This window comes from Coenobita brevimanus, chromosome 40, assembly GCF_032717465.1.
Source record: "Coenobita brevimanus isolate Jiangsu-jjx chromosome 40, ASM3271746v2, whole genome shotgun sequence".
NCBI classification, from domain to species: domain Eukaryota; kingdom Metazoa; phylum Arthropoda; class Malacostraca; order Decapoda; family Coenobitidae; genus Coenobita; species Coenobita brevimanus.
Window position 1 is genome coordinate 57,776,138 of NC_136993.1, and position 16,155 is coordinate 57,792,292.

The 16,155-nt window shown below is 42.0% G+C and overlaps 1 protein-coding gene across 1 annotated transcript; it reads right to left on the minus strand.

The window, feature by feature from the left end:
• Positions 1-1,285: 1,285 nt before the first annotated feature.
• On the minus strand, positions 1,286-14,980 carry LOC145397137 (uncharacterized). The gene is made up of 5 exons (XM_080270335.1): positions 14,893-14,980; positions 14,291-14,415; positions 12,741-12,848; positions 12,260-12,487; positions 1,286-1,435 (listed from the first exon to the last, which is right to left on the minus strand). Exons 1-5 carry the CDS (start codon positions 14,978-14,980, stop codon positions 1,286-1,288), a joined length of 699 nt encoding a protein of 232 aa, XP_080126461.1.
• Between the last annotated feature and the right edge of the window lie 1,175 nt (positions 14,981-16,155).

The window sequence follows — 16,155 nt, forward strand, 5'->3', positions numbered from 1 at the left end:
GGAGGTGGTGGGAGATGGTTAGGCCAGGAGGGGGTGGATGAGGATGGAGGGGTGGGAGGAGACTTCCACAAGACACAAAGGAAGGGCCCCCAGTGGAGTACAGGGACAAGGAGGAAGGGTAGGGGAGAAATACCCTCCCCCCGGGATGACAGAGAGGGGTGGACATGGGGGGGATCCACATGGAAGGGGGGGATGCATGAGGAGGGAGTGGGAGGGGTGGTGGTGGTGGTAAGAACGGATGTAGGGTAGTAACAAGGTAGTGCGGTAGAGGGACGTGGTGAGAAGGAGGTGGGGGGTACACTCTCCACCACCTGGTTACCAGCCTGGGTCTCCCCTCTGATGTGTCCAACACTTAGTTCTGATTGGTTAGAAGCCATCTATGTCACAGCTGGGGTGGAGCCAGCTGCCGCCAGTTATTAGTGGATGTTGTACGATCGGTGTTGCTCGTCCTTTTAAGAAATTGCGCAAAAAGCTCGATCAATGAGCTTAGTACTTTAGGGGTTAAGCAAGCTTTCAAGGAGCAGGCTATTGCAAAAATAAACATGGTTATGAATGGTACGCATGTTTTGAGGCAGGCAGCATGTCAGTCCAGACTTTCCACGTCCTGGCCATCCTTTCGCATCTCAGACAGACAAAAACATCGAGAAATCTCAACAGAAAATCTTGGAAGATCTCCGTCGCACTATTAACAAACCAGTAAAACACCTTTGTCGGCGAAGGTACCAGCAAGGCCACTTAAATCTGAAAGCATTCAAATGTTGCCTTACACTCCGTGGATGCCAACTGTATATTGATAGCAATTCACCTACCAAGCTTTATGCCTTCACGACAAGCTGTCTGGCCTGTGGCTATCTTTTCAAAAGTTTTGACATGCTGGACATGGCGCATGTCATGTGCCATCCAGGAAGCCATCAAATGCCTGAACCTTGGTCTTGGTCCAGGAGACTTTTAATCCCAATGGCTTCGCATTGTCATAAAATTCCTCAAGGGCACTCAGTAATATCTCCAGTGACTCCACTAGGATAACTGCATCATCTGCAAAGTCAAGGTCAGTTACCCTGAAACTGATAAATGATAACCCACAGTGACTTCGACTCACAGCCCGGTCCAGTACCCAATCCATACATGTGTTGAAATGTGTGGGGGCAAGGACACATCTCTGTCTTACATCAAAACTTCCTGGGAAGAAGTTGGATGTCCCCCCCCCCACACTTGACAGCATTCTCAGTGTTTGCAAACTCTTATGGGTACAGTCGAGGCCATTATATTGATTAACAACCATCATTCAATCTACTGCCAGTTTGTTGACTTCGTTTTCATTAAGGCAAAGAACATCCAAGAACTTCAGAACCTCAGACATCACCTCATCGATGTCTCTGGCCTGAATTTCACTTTCAAAAAGTCTACCCAAGTCTGCCTCCCCTTCCTCGATGCCCTAGTGACCACACGCGACTCTGGATTCACAGAGTCAATATAAGTAAGGTCTCGTCACCTCTATTAGATAAAGCTCCTCCTCGTACATGACGTCTCATTGGATATCGGCCACTTGGTCCACCGTCGAAGTTGATGCCAATCTGGTCTGAGAGAGAAAGAGAGAGAGAGAGAGAGAGAGAGAGAGAGAGAGAGAGAGAGAGAGAGAGATATGAGCTGCATTGTTTATTTGTTTGTCTGTCCTTCAGTCATGCCCAAACCAAGGGCCAGAGACGCCCAGGCCCATAGATATTCTGAATCAAGGTGACCCAAGGATGGTTTTAGGGAAGTCAAACTTCACATCTGGGTCATTTGACGTCACCGGTAAAGTGTTCCCCTTTTTGTCCCGTGCAATGCCGGGTACTCCTGCAGCCCAATTTTTGGCATGGACTCTCACAGGATCTCCAGTTCGGACATAGGCTGTGTGAGATTGACCTCCGAGGTCATTTCAAGTAAAGTCAGAGGTCATTTGAGGTTACCCCTAATACATGTTCGAACGACTGGACCCAGCATCCCAATTTTTGTAAGTGCAGGAGGCAGTTAAGGAGATGAAAGCAGGGAAATCTGCAGGTATTAACTGGTGTGCTGTGGCATGTTTGAAAGGTGGTAAGACGATTATTGTTGAGTGATCAGTAAGATTGCTGAATGTGTGTTTTGTGAGTGGTATAGTGCCAGTGGACTTGGTAAATGCGTGAGTGGTTCCGTTGTGTAAATGTAAGGGTGATAAGTATGAATGTAATTAGTTTTAGTAGTATGAGTCTATTGAGTGTTGTAGGTAAGCAGTATGGTAGAGTGTTGATTAAGATGGTTTGAAAGGGTACAGAGGGAGTGTTTGGTGATGAATGGTGTTGTTTTAGGAGAGGAAAGGGATGCGTGGATCAGGTGTTTGCTGTGAGACAGGTGTGTGAAAAATGTTTGACGAAAGGTAAGGATGTGTTTTCGACGTTCATGGATTTAGAGAGAGCGCATAATAGAACTGATAGGGGGCTAGGTGGTAGGTTGTTAAAAGGAGTGAAAAGTTTTTATGTAAATAGTACAGCGTGTGTAAGTGGGAAATACTGTGAGTGATTGTTTCCCGTGAAAGTAAGGCTGCATCAGGGATGTGTGTCGCCATGGTTGTTTAATATTTATATAGATGGTGTTGTAAGGAAGGTGAATGCGAGAGTGTTAGGTGGAGGTTTCAGGGTGGTGAATGTTGATGGTAGAGAGTGGGATCTGAATCAGTTGCTGTTTGCAGATGATATTGCACTGGTAGCAGATTCATAGGAGAGGTTGAGACCGTTAGTAGAGGATATTGGAATAGTGTGTAAAAGGAGGAAATTGAAATTAAATGAGATTCAGAACAAAGTGATGATGTGTTCGAGGTTGGTAGAGTGTATTAGGATGAATGTAGTTTTGAATGGTGAGTTCCTTGAGGAGGTAGAGTGTTTTAAGTATGTAGGGTCACATGTTGTTGTGGATGGAAGAATTGATGTAGAGATGAAGATTAGAATGAATGAAGCAGGAAAGATGCTGGGAGGAATTTAAAAAAAAAAAAGTGTTTTTATGTCGTCCACTTAGAATGGATGTAAAGAGAAGAAGTATGAGGGTGTAGTGGTACCGACTGCATTATATGGAACTGAAACATGGAATATGGGTGTAGCAGAGAAGAAGAGTTTGAAGGTATTGGATATGAGGTGTCTAGGAGTATGTGTAGGATCACACGTATGAATCGAGTGAGAAATGATGATGTGTGAAGAAGAAACTGAGTTATTTGGGAGATAGCTGATCGAGGTGAGCAGAGAGTGCTGCGATGGTTTGGACATATGGAGGAAATGGATGAAAAGTGACTCGTGAAAAAGATAACTGGATCGGCTATGAGAGGAGTAAGGCTGAGAGGAAGACCACGAATAGGATGGATGAGCAGTGTGAAGAGAGCATTAGATGCAAGATGTATGGATGTTGAGCAGGGAAGAGTGGCTACGTTTGACAGGGATGATTGGGGAAAATGGTTACTCGGCCTCGAGGGGATATTCTAGTTCATTTGGTCTGATCAGCTGATCAGGTCAGGTGTTGGTAAGGGGATGGGTCCATTATGATATGGCAGAGGTAAACTAGTTCTGCTGTCTGGCTCTGCTGCGGATTTCGCTGATTGCACTGCGCAGTTGACCCTCGTGTTGTGAGTTGCGTGAGAATTTGTCCCTTCTTCCCTTAGGGCTAAGTTACGAGTAAATGTGTGTGTGTGTGTGTGTGTGTGTGTGTGTGTGTGTGTGTGTGTGTGTGTGTGTGTGTGTGTGTGTGTGTGTGTCTCGCTTACCCCCCTTTTTTGGGGGAAAGCAACCTATATATATATATATATATATATATATATATATATATATATATATATATATATATATATATATAAATATATATATATATATATATATAGTTACGTCCCCACCCCACACTGCTACAGGCTGCAACAGCAGTAGAACAGTATAGGAAGGACGTTGCCCACAGAGTTGTTCTTCCTATGGTCAGCTTTTAGGTATTCAGTACACAAGATCAGCTGATGCGTTGTAAATTAGCACTGGCTTCTTAAATTTCACTGTCTTTATTTTCCAGTTAATTACACTTGAAATTTTCCAACATCAATTCATTGTTTTCACAACATTGAAGTTATACAAACTTTACCGACTGCAGTTACACTTAATGCTTGACAACAATTCACAATTTTCACAAGTACCGATGATGTACAAACTTCAATAAACACTTCGCTGTTTGCCAACAACACTTCACCGTTTTCACATTTACCGAAAATATGCAAACATACCTGACACTGCATTGACACTGCATTACACTCAAACTGAACAGAAAACCACCTAAGCTTGAATTTTTTTTTTTCCCCCGGCCTATCAACCATTGGGGCCTAAGCCCCTGGTTATTATGGCCATATATATATATATATATATATATATATATATATATATATATATATATATATATATATATATATATATATATATATATATATATATATATATATATGTATGTATATATATTTAAACATATATATACATATATATATATATATATATATATATATATATATATATATATATATATATATATATATATATATATATATATATATATATATATACATACTTACACACACACAAACACACACTTCCATGCATACATACAGACACACTTTCATGCAAACGTACATATATATATAATAATTTTAATCTTTTTTTTTTCTTGGTTTTATATTTTTTATACCTTATATTATAAAGAAAACCTAATCTAAAGACCCTAAAACTAATCACCTAACAGACAAATCGCTAACCTATAATAAATCCTACAGAGACAAATAGCTAGACCTACACTAATGGTAAAAATACCTCGACTAACAGAACACCATCGACTGCAGATATGTAATGCCTTTCTACATGACATACCTGCACTCATCACCTGGTGACTGTCAGTCGAGGCACAACCTAATATAGGGGACATCAATATATGAAAGGGAACCAGACGAGTCAGGAACATTTCCATATACGTCAGCTGTCGTCCCTAATTAGAATAACTTAAGCAAGATAATATAATGTATTTACATAATTTGTACAAAAAGTGAAGAACCTCGCCCAGCAGACCACCATCGACTGCAAGTGCCCAATACCTTCCTATATTGCACACTTGCACTCATCAGCTGGTGACTGTCAGGCGAGGAACTTGGCTTAATGTAGGGGACATCTATATTAGAAATAGATCGGTGGGAGGAGGAACTATTTAGAATATGTCAACTGTCAACCCTAATTAATATTACAATATATACATATTAAAGTTCATAAAAACCATAACCACACAGTAAAAAAGTCACATCACTCTGATCAGTCCGGTCTCTCTCAAGAAAGCCATCAATTTATCAGTCATAACAATGTCCCCATCACCCAGGATGGTGGAAAGGGTGAAGGGGACGCCTACTGCGCCGCAGTAATTTATAAGTGAAGCACGTTCACGAATAAATCGCCGACAGCGCAGGATGATATGACTGATAGATAACACCGCATTACAGATGTCACAGTGCGGTGGGAAGCGTCTTTCCATATATGGTTTTATGTGGGTTAAAATGGTGGCATTAAGCCGTAACCATGCCAACACTTTTTCTTCTAGGCGACTGGGACGGTTGGCAGTGTCCCAGTCGCCCAGGTACGGCTTACAAGTTGGAATATTTAGTCTGGTCCACTGACCTTGCCACAGAAGATTTATTGATTTCTTTCCGAGAGATAGACTCGACCGTAGATCACGAGGAACGTCCCAAGTCTCCTCGAGCTCTACAGCCGACTTTGCAAATAAGTCAGCCTGCTCATTGCCGTAGATACGACAATGACCAGGCACCCAGATCAGCGTGAATGACTTGTTGCATGAATGCAACTTATTAACAATGCGGCCCTGGATCTCATGAGAGTCCGTAGTGCAAGATCCAATTGCCTGAAGGGCTGATTTTGAATCTGAAAATATGACAAATGAGTCATGCCTAGAATTGAGAGCATAGTCTATGGCTTTGTCAATAGCAAAAAGTTCTGAAGTAAACACAGATGTATGAGTCGGCAACCGATACCTGAGGGCACATTCAGTCGACCACACACTTGCACCCACACATTCACTCGACTTGGAGCTGTCGGTGTACAATTGATGGGACCCCAAGTGATGAACAATGATGTTACGAAACAAGTGGTGGACCTCCGCCTCCGGTGCCTTGGCCTTTGGTGCTGGGAGCCATGTAACATCGACTGTAAAGCCGGGTGGCTCCCAAGGATCTATGTTTTTAAGCACCAACTTGTCACAGTCACTGGGGTCCACATCAAGCTCCTGAGTCAGTAACCGGAGGCGAGCGGCAAGTGGCCGACACACCCCCTGCAGAAGGTGGTGGTATTGACGCAGGGGGGTACAGGCCACATTGCCGATATTACTTTTCCTTAATGTCCTTACGCTGTAGGACAAGGCCAGGTGGTCACGGCGAATACGGAGGGGAGGCACATTCGCCTCCACTTCCATACGAGCCACACGGGTACACCGGACAGCTCCAAGACACATTCGCAAGCATTTATTCTGCAACACATCCAATCCTTTCAGCGTGGCATCAGATGCCGAGCCATACACCTGTGCGCCATAGTCTAGCTTCGATCGAATAAGGGACTTATACACCATTAATAAAGATTTTCTGTCGGCACCCCATGTAGTACCCGCTAGGTACTTGAGGACATTTAACGGTTTATCACAATGAGCAAGCAAAGTATTAACATGAAGTTTAAAATTCATTCTACGATCAAAATGTATTCCTAAAAATTTTACAGAATTTTGAAATGGTACCGCCTGATTATCCAAAGTTAAACACAAATTAGGTACGTTACGATTAGTGAAAACTATAGCGGCACACTTACGGACGGAAAACTTAAATCCCCACTGCAAGGCCCATTGGTGGACGGAGTCAAGGGCTGCTTGAATCCGCCCAGCCAAAAATTGTGCATTACGGGAAGAGTGCCATATTGCACAATCGTCAGCATAGAGCGAGTATTTAAGATTCCTCGGGATGGGAGCTGATGACAGAATATCATTGATCATAATACTAAATAAAGTAGGACTAAGCACACTTCCCTGTGGCACCCCGTTTTCCTGGATAAATATATCCGATGTTACGTTACGTGGCAATTTGACAGAGAAAGTTCTGTCCCTTAAGAAATTTGAAATAAAAATAGGCAAATTTCCTCTTAAACCATAAGCATAGAGCTTCATTAGTATACCGTGTCGCCATGTCATGTCATAGGCTTTATGGATGTCCAAGAACACCCCTATCATGAATTCTTTATTGGTAAATGCCTCTGCAATACAATGCTCCAAATTCATTAAATGATCTAGTGAACTTCTGTATTTACGGAAGCCACATTGTTGATCATTTAACAAATTCTTCGACTCTAAAACAAAAAGAAGCCTATTGTTGACCATACGTTCCATGACCTTACATAGACAAGAAGTCAACACAATAGGACGAAATGAAGTGGGATTCATAAGACGACCAGCCTCTTTGGGTATCGGTATGACGTGCGCAAAGTGCCATGAGTTTGGGAACGTTCGAGACGCCCAAATCTCATTGTACAATGCTATCATCTTAATCAGGTTGTCCTGATTAAGATGCTGGATCATACCATACGTGATGGTGTCTGGTCCAGGGCTGGTGTCTTTACAGGATTTAAGGGCAAGGAGCAGTTCATCTAGCGTAAACTCTTGGTTGTACGGGGAGTCTATGTCTTCTGTGGCAAAGTCTAATATCTGTAGCTCAGCCGTGCATTTATGATGTTGGAAACGCGGGTCATAATTGACTGAGCTACTTACATGAGAAAAACTCCTGGCGAGGATGTTAGCAACGTCCATGGGCTCGTCATAGATGTTATTATTTACTTGCAAGGTGGTGACTGGGAAATATGGGCCTTTATTATTTAATATTCTTATGGTGGACCAGACTTTACGTAATGGTGTTGTACGAGTCACCGTGGACACAAAGGACCGCCATGAGTCACGTTTGACCCTTCTTATTATTCTCCTTGCCTCAGCCCGTGCCTGTTTGTATGCAATAAAATTTTTCTCAGTGGGCTGACTATCAAAAATCCTGTATCTCCTATTGCGTTTTCTTAATGCTTGTCGGCAATCCGGTGTCCACCAATGTGCTCTATGCTTCGCATGAACTGTAGAAGTCTTGGGAATAGCAGCCTCAGCTGCGTGTAATATGGATTGGGTTATATTTTCGACCTTAACATCTATGGTCTCCCCAGATATATCTAAATTGGCGATCCTTGAGAAGGATCCCCAATCTGCTTTCTTATAGTTAAATTTTGGAGGTGGAGGGTCCGAAATGATGTCGCTTGTATAAGAAAGACAGATGGGTAAATGATCACTTCCCAAGGAGTCGTCGTAAGGGTCCCATGAGATATCTTGATGTATACCAGGGGAGGCCAAAGATAAGTCAATGGCCGAAAAGTTACCAGTACGATCATCTACACGAGTCGCTCTACCATCGTTCAGAAGACAGAGGTTGGACTGTAGTATTAGGTCGGCTACTTGCTCCCCACGACCATCAATCCTCAAGCTACCCCATTGATAGTGATGGGCGTTAAAATCGCCCAACACTAACTTATTTCCAGGCAGATGTTCAAATAGTGAATTTAAAGCATCACTATCAATGGGGCCATGTGGAGGACAGTACAGAGAGCAAATAGACAGATACGTGTTATTAAATTTTACTCTGCACGCGACAGCTTCCAGAGTAGAATTTAGAATCACTTCCGTTTGTGGGTGTGATTTGTGTGTGTAAATGGCAACTCCGTGACCTTCATATCTTCTGTACGAGTGGTAGTGTTTGAACTGTGGAGGATCAGGATGATCCTCCAGGCGCGTCTCCTGTAAACAAACAACGTCTGGCCTGTGTATTGACAGCAAGATTGCTATATCTTGTAACTTATTCCCAATACCTCTACAATTCCACTGTAATACAGTGAAAGCGACGGTTTAAGATTTACGTTGGGGACCAGTGTGTTTAGGCTTTTTTTGCCGCCCGCCAGAAGGCGAGCGACTACCGGTGGACCTATCCCGGTGCTTGCTTACGGAAACCTCCATATTTTCATCAATTACGAGGTTCCCAGATTCCACCGAGGAAGAGCTACCCTTCCTCTCCCTTGCTGGGCCAGGAGCAGGAAGAACATGAGGACGTGACTTGGTAAGGGTGGTCATATTACTCTTACAAGAGTTGTCAGGCTTCGTTTTAGGCTTGACTGACTGAGAAGCAGCAGCAGCCTGAGAGTAGGAAGTTGTAACAGGGGTATCAGGTTGAGAAGTGGATTGGACAGGAGGCTGAGATGGAGAGGTAGAATGTGTGACAAGAGGAACCGGTTCAGGGTCAGTCTGTGTCCCAGCAGAGCACATCACGGGACGGGACATCACCGCCGAAGCATAGGACCTATTCAGCGTAGGAGTTGCATGCAACTGCTTCACCTTTTTCCTTGCTTCATAGTAGGAGACACCCTCAGTCGCCTTCACCGTGCAGACCTCTTTCTCCTTCCACTTGGGACAATCCCTAGAGGAAGTGGAGTGAGCACCCTTACAGTGGAAGCAACAGATAGTCTCTGATGTGCATTGCTCAGCATCGTGACCCTGTGTTGCACATTTGCCACACACTGACTGTGAAGCCCGACAATTCTTAGCAATGTGCCCATATAATTGACACTTCATGCAACGGAGTGGGTTGGGGATATAAGGTCTGACATTAACAATTTCATAGCCAACTTTGACATGTGCCGGGAGTGAAACTTTGCCGAAAGTCAAAACAATGGTGGCCGTCTTCGTCTTTATGCCTTCGGAAAATCTAGTTATAAACTGGGCATCGATGACATCTTGCTGAGCAAGTTCCTCGATGATGTCTTCCTCACTCATCACCATGAGATCCCTGCAAGTGATAACCCCCTTGCAGGAATTCATGGATGTTGGGATCTTGGCCTCGGCATCATAGCAGTGGAATTTGCGCAGCTTTAACAAGTCCTTAACTTGGGAGGAATTACAGGTCTTAACAAGGAGGTCTCCATTCACAAGTTTTTTCACTTGTTCCACCTCCCCAGCACAGCCATCAATAACCTTCTTAATCATGAAAGGATTGAGACTGCTCAAGGGAGTGGAACCTAGAGCATGGATGATTACAAATTCAGCATTTTTTGCATTTATGTCCAGAGGCAATCGAGTCTGGGGCCGTTCTGTCTGGGGGCTGTCAGTCCGTTGATCGGTCAGGGGTCGGTCAGGACCACCTCCCCCCCTGAGGGGGGGAGAGGCAGTAGGGGCGTCCTCCATAGTACCACTCCCCCCTAGTGGGGGAAGTGGGAAGAAGGAGAGAAAACAAGCAAGGGACAGACAACCGGGGACCACACACCTAAGTCTGAGATTGCCCTCTCAAACCACTCCAGGGAGGCCCGACCGTGTTACTTCACGCCCCAGAGCAATCAGTGGGGGGGACCCTCCGTGGGCGATAAGCAAAGGTAAACTCAGTTTATGAGAACAGACACCTACTGTTCAAGACTAACAGGGAGGGGAGGTAACTGAGTACTAGCTAAACCTAAGCGTCACCAGAAGGGTGAAAAAAAAAGGAGCTAATGCCGGTAAGGCAGCCCTGAAAACTAGAGAAGAGCGCAGAGAAAAACACGTCTACCCTCTTCACGACCATGCATCAAAGTCCCTTGAAATAGTCCCTTCCCCATCCTTATATATGTTTGCATTACACGAGAAACTTCTACCACAAACTCGATGGGGCAACAGTTAACAGTTACCAAGTAGGAGACATCAAAACATGCCAGTTTTCCTACATTACATAACACTGTAAATTATTTAGCATCCAAACTTAGATTAAATTACATAATTTATCAAGCAATCACATAAGTAAAACATTATTGAGAAAAAGAGCACAAAAAATAACGCAATACTTACGAAATAGGTACGCGTACAAGCAGCACGCAAACTGGCGACTCTCACACGTACCGAAACCTACAGTAAACGTCGAGAAACATCGAGGTGCTCTTCGACTACCTAACTGGCAAATTTCTCTTCTTAACAATATATATACATTGTGTGTGTGTGTAGGTATGTGTGTGTATATATATATATATATATATATATATATATATATATATATATATATATATATATATATATATATACCAACTTATGCAGGACAACGCAACTTCCAAAGCAGTAACAGGTATTGTAATACCTGATGATGGCCTGAGGAGGGCCTCAAATTCGAAATGAGTTAAGATTATTTACCACATTCATTTTGTAACTGCTTTATATATATGTACACATTATATATATATATATATATATATATATATATATATATATATATATATATATATATATATATATATATATATATATATATATATATATATATATATATATTGTGATTCTGTGAAATATGATTATATGATCAAAGAGATGTGCATGATAGAAACACAGTAAATTACCGAAGCACAGTAATGTTATTTATCAACCTTCAATGCTGAACTGCATGCAGAAAACTCTAAACATGGCTCACTTGAAAGTTAATTACAGATGGCTTTCATCTTGCCGGACATCACGCCTCAGTTAGTCTACCGTATAAGTTACGAAGTGTAGAATGAAGATGCTGATATAGGAAATCATGGGATGCACCAGCAAAGTAACTGGCAGAGAAGTATAACTATATGTTAATGAAAACTGCATGGCAATGATGCGAACACTAGTTTTCGCCTTACAAGTTAGGATGCAAAAACACTGTGCAATGGGCAGTGAAGACAAGAAAAAGGAAAAAAGAAAAAGTTCATGCTACCACCGTTTGGGAAAAAAAGAAAAGAAAATGGATTATTGAGTGGTATTATTTTGTTATGTCGAGTGAAGACAAATGAGGTAACGTCATTGCGTGAATATTATTATGTCAACAAAAGCACTGTTGCCTAAATAGTAGTGTTGTCCAAACAACAATGGAGTAGACTTTAAAAAACGGTTTTCAACCTACATCCAAGTTAATCTTCAAATCTCATGAGGTTTCCCAGTGGCGGGGGAGATCGTGTGACATTAGCCACAGATACTGAAAGTTAGTCATCCTCCCTGGTTTAACAGTAAAAACGTCGAGGTATTAAGGTTTATTTAAAACAATGCTGATGGGTGATAATGAAACTTTTTATTTTTCAAGGTAGGTTCTAATGAAAGACATAGAAAGGGTTTTCTTGACAAAGTATTACCTTACTGTTTGTGATGAGGAATCAGAATTAATGACGAGGACATTGTTCATGGAGTATGTCCAGTGAGCTGCAAGGAGATCTAGAACATCTTGTTTAATCAGCCGAGTTACCACCAGCACCTTCGTTGACTGCTTCAGGAGGCGACCAGTGAGGGACTCGTCGGCAAAGGCCATGAGGAAGGTTGGGTCGTCACTCACCACCACCACCGTCACGCACCATGACGCCTGCCGCACCTGGTAATTTCACCACCTCATATGTTATCTGAGTCACCTACCCCTATGCAGTAATGTGAGAGTAACCTACTCTCTTCAGCCGTAATGTGAGAGTAACCTACTCCCTTCAGCAGTAATGTGAGATGACACGCTTGCTGTAGCTATGTTACACTGTCCTACCCACACATCAACATGAATGCGGGATGACAAACTCGCCTCAGCAGTAATGCGAGAGCAAGCTACCCGCCTCAGCAGAAACGTGAGAATGACCTACCTGGCGAGCCTGGGCAATCACCCTGGAGAGCTGTGACTGCGTCACGTTAACGTTCTGGTCGTTCACACCCACCTCGAACACAGCTACTCCCGCTTTAGCATTATCCATCTGCTTAAAGACACTGGTTATCAGATATGAAAATAACACTTTATATAGTTAACCACACTTGAATTCTTGTACTTCCTATTGTGGAAAGGCCACCCTCATTTGGCACCAGAATCAATGCATTACCAGCGGTAGTTCGCATGATAATGTCCATGGTACATCGATATACCTCTAATTAGTTCTGTCTAATGCTGTTTGCAGTACTGTACGACAGTTTCGTATTTTCATACCTTTCTTTCTATTTTTGCCTTTCTTTGGAATTGTGTACTCGACCAACTTTCCAGTTTCGCACTTCACTGCAGATCATTGCCTTTGCAACAGACAGTTACCCAGCAGCTGTTGAATGTGGCCCTATGTCAATCAGTTCAGTATTAACCTGTATTCACTGTGGCTTGCTGTAATGTTGGCACCATTTTTTAAGTAAAACTTCTTTTACATGATAGTAGTACGATACGGAATTATTTGACCAGGAGGAAAGATAAGGGACCAGGCGATTTTTGTTTCAAATAACCAGAAGTCAAGGACTGACCTTTTTCTGCTTCCTCTTACTTCTCTCTCGTTATTTCCTTTATATTTATCTAAGCTAAGTAAGCATCCTGCATTTGCTGTAAAATACATTCTGGTATATCCAAAACCTTTCGTGACAGTTCACCTTCAAACATAACATTCATACAGTATTTATAATTTGCACTTAAAAGTCACGTATGATTTAAATGAAAACTCAGATTTTTAGGTGCCATTAATTATCTTTGGCCCTATTACTGCTATTAGTGAAAGCGTTAATGTGATCCAAGCACCCAGCGATTGCTCCACCTTGCACAGAAAGTGCTAAGAAAATAAAAATATTAACTTCTAGGTCAAAAGTAAAAATTATTCATATTCCATAAGCCGTCCTCCCTAATATTAATGAACACTGAAACACATGGTATGATCTTGAATATTGTGTCTAGGTAATTTCGCTCTGAATATATTTACAGTAACTTGTCTTCCAGTGTTAAAAAGAAATTATCTGAGAGTAAAAGTGCCATTATCTTTATATTAATGATGCTGAAATGAAAAAGACTCATATCAACTGAAATGTTTTGTACACACTCCTGACATCATGGGGAAGGGTTTTAGGGACATATCATTGAAATCCGTTAGCTATGAAACTTTGCTCGATCTTTGCTACAACTTTAATTTTTTGCTACAGTTAAGATGTATACAGTAATTATTCTTTTATGCGAAAAAAAAAAAAAACTCCGCGAGGCTAAAGTGATCAAACAGGAAAGTGCAAGATAATTTGCTTCTCGAGGTTTACCACCAGATCTCGACCCCCGAATCGATTTTCTGGTTTTGGAAGGGGTTGAAAACTATCTGTGGAGATGCCAGGCAAAGTCGGGCATTTCCGCTAGTGTCTAAACCAGTATCTATCTGTCTGTCTATATATGCCCATGCATACATACCTTGAAAGCCACGTGGGATGTATTGCCATATGTAAAGTAGAATGTAGCACACTTCTTATTTCCTGAGATTATATCGAGCAGGTTTGCCACCACACTTGCAGTGACCTCAAATAGACCTATATTGCCTGTGGAAAAGAGATCTACAACAGAAAATAAATAAATAAATAAATAAATTTGTATCTAAATAAATGTAAAGAAACTTATCATACATTATTGATCTTGATATTATTTGACAAAATGACTGATGTCAGTCATCATTTATGTGTGTGTGTGTGTGTGTGTGTGTGTGTGTGTGTGTGTGTGTGTGTGTGTGTGTGTGGACTGAATGTTTATGAGGGCTAACACACTTCTTTCCTACAGTAGAACCGACGGCGTAAAAAATGGGCATGTAGACATGAGGGAAGGAAATAAGGATAAGAAGGAAATAAGTGAACAGAAATGTCAAGGGACATTGGTTCACATGTGTAACATTGGTTCACGTGTGTGTGTGTGTGTGTGTGTGTGTGTGTGTGTGTGTGTGTGTGTGTGTGTGTGTGTGTGTGTGTGTGTGTGTGTGTGTGTGTGTGTGTGTATTTGCAACAATAAACTTATCAGTGTTCTACCTGAGGTGAGGGCGAGAGAAGGAAGGCCAGCACCAGACACAGCACAAGTCCACGCCAGCAGCAGTAACAGGGAAACCGATGCCCTCATTCTTCCGCTGGCTCAAATTAACCTTCTTGATGAAAATCTGTCACATATTCACAAGACGAACATCATATTTTGACATTGGTGTCTCGAATCAGCTTGAATCCCATGGCACCTGAACTAATTATATCTTGCTTCTTCCCAACGATCATTTTAACAAAGTTATCCTTTTATTACATATTGGTAAGGCAGCAATATGAAGAAATATTAATGACGTCAGTGGGCTGAAGGGGTAAATGCACCTACTACCCTGAACAACGTGCATCGTGTTTCCTGACCAATAAAAACTAAGCAAATTTAGACATTTAATGATTCTTGTCTCGTATCCCATTGCAGAATTTTTATGATACTGACTAACTGACTACTTAACCAACCCATATGTCTCTGGCGTCAGTCATTTTATAAACGAGTAGAATCATCCATGTAGAAATGGATAAACTTAAATCTGAATGCTTGAGGTGAGCAGTAAAGATGGATCTTTATGTATAGTAGTCTGGACACATTTGTTTTAAGGCAGAAGCATATTTTTTCCCTCCACCTGACAAAGTCAGAGGAGGGTATTGTAATCACTGGTCTGTCCATAGAGTTGGGCAGCTGGGTGTAGAGATTTAGTTTCTGGAGCAAACCTCAGAAGGTATTAACCACTGAATCTTGAAATATCACATAGTTATGTGTCGTACTTGAACTGGTGCCTTTTGATGGGTAGCATGTTGCGTCTCACTTTTTTTTTTTTAATTCCCAGATTTCAATGTGCCCAACACAAGGAATCTGAAGCCACACCTCAGAAGGTATGCATTATAGAGTCATGAAATTTCACATATTATGTGTCTTATAGTGAACTGGTACTTTTTGATCTGAAGTTGTGTCTTAAGTAGTTTTTATAGACAAAAATGAAAAAGTATAAAAGATTACAATTCTTCTCAGATTACAATGTGGTCTGCACAAGGAATCTGGAAGGGCCCAGGTTTTACCCTCCACCTGACAAAGTCTGAGAAGGGTGTTGTTATTAAGTTTGAGGTGTTGTTATTAAGTTTGAGCGGGGGGGGGGTTAAGTGCCACTTGGCTAGGTGTGTAGGGAGGTGAAGGGTATGTGCTTGGTCAAGTGGAAGGTTGCAACGGGTAGCATTGCCTGTTTTTTTTTTTTGCTGAGTTGCAAGGGCAAAATATTACTGACAGTGTAG

Excerpts from the sequence above, each read along its gene's own strand:
- LOC145397137 (XM_080270335.1), bottom strand. The coding sequence starts at position 14,980 with ATGAGGGCATCGGTTTCCCTGTTACTGCTGCTGGCGTGGACTTGTGCT. Across the intron at positions 14,416-14,892 it reads TTCTCTCGCCCTCACCTCAG|GCAATATAGGTCTATTTGAG; the intron begins GTAGAACACTGA and ends TCTTTTCCACAG. Across the intron at positions 12,849-14,290 it reads CATCCCACGTGGCTTTCAAG|ATGGATAATGCTAAAGCGGG; the intron begins GTATGTATGCAT and ends GTCTTTAAGCAG.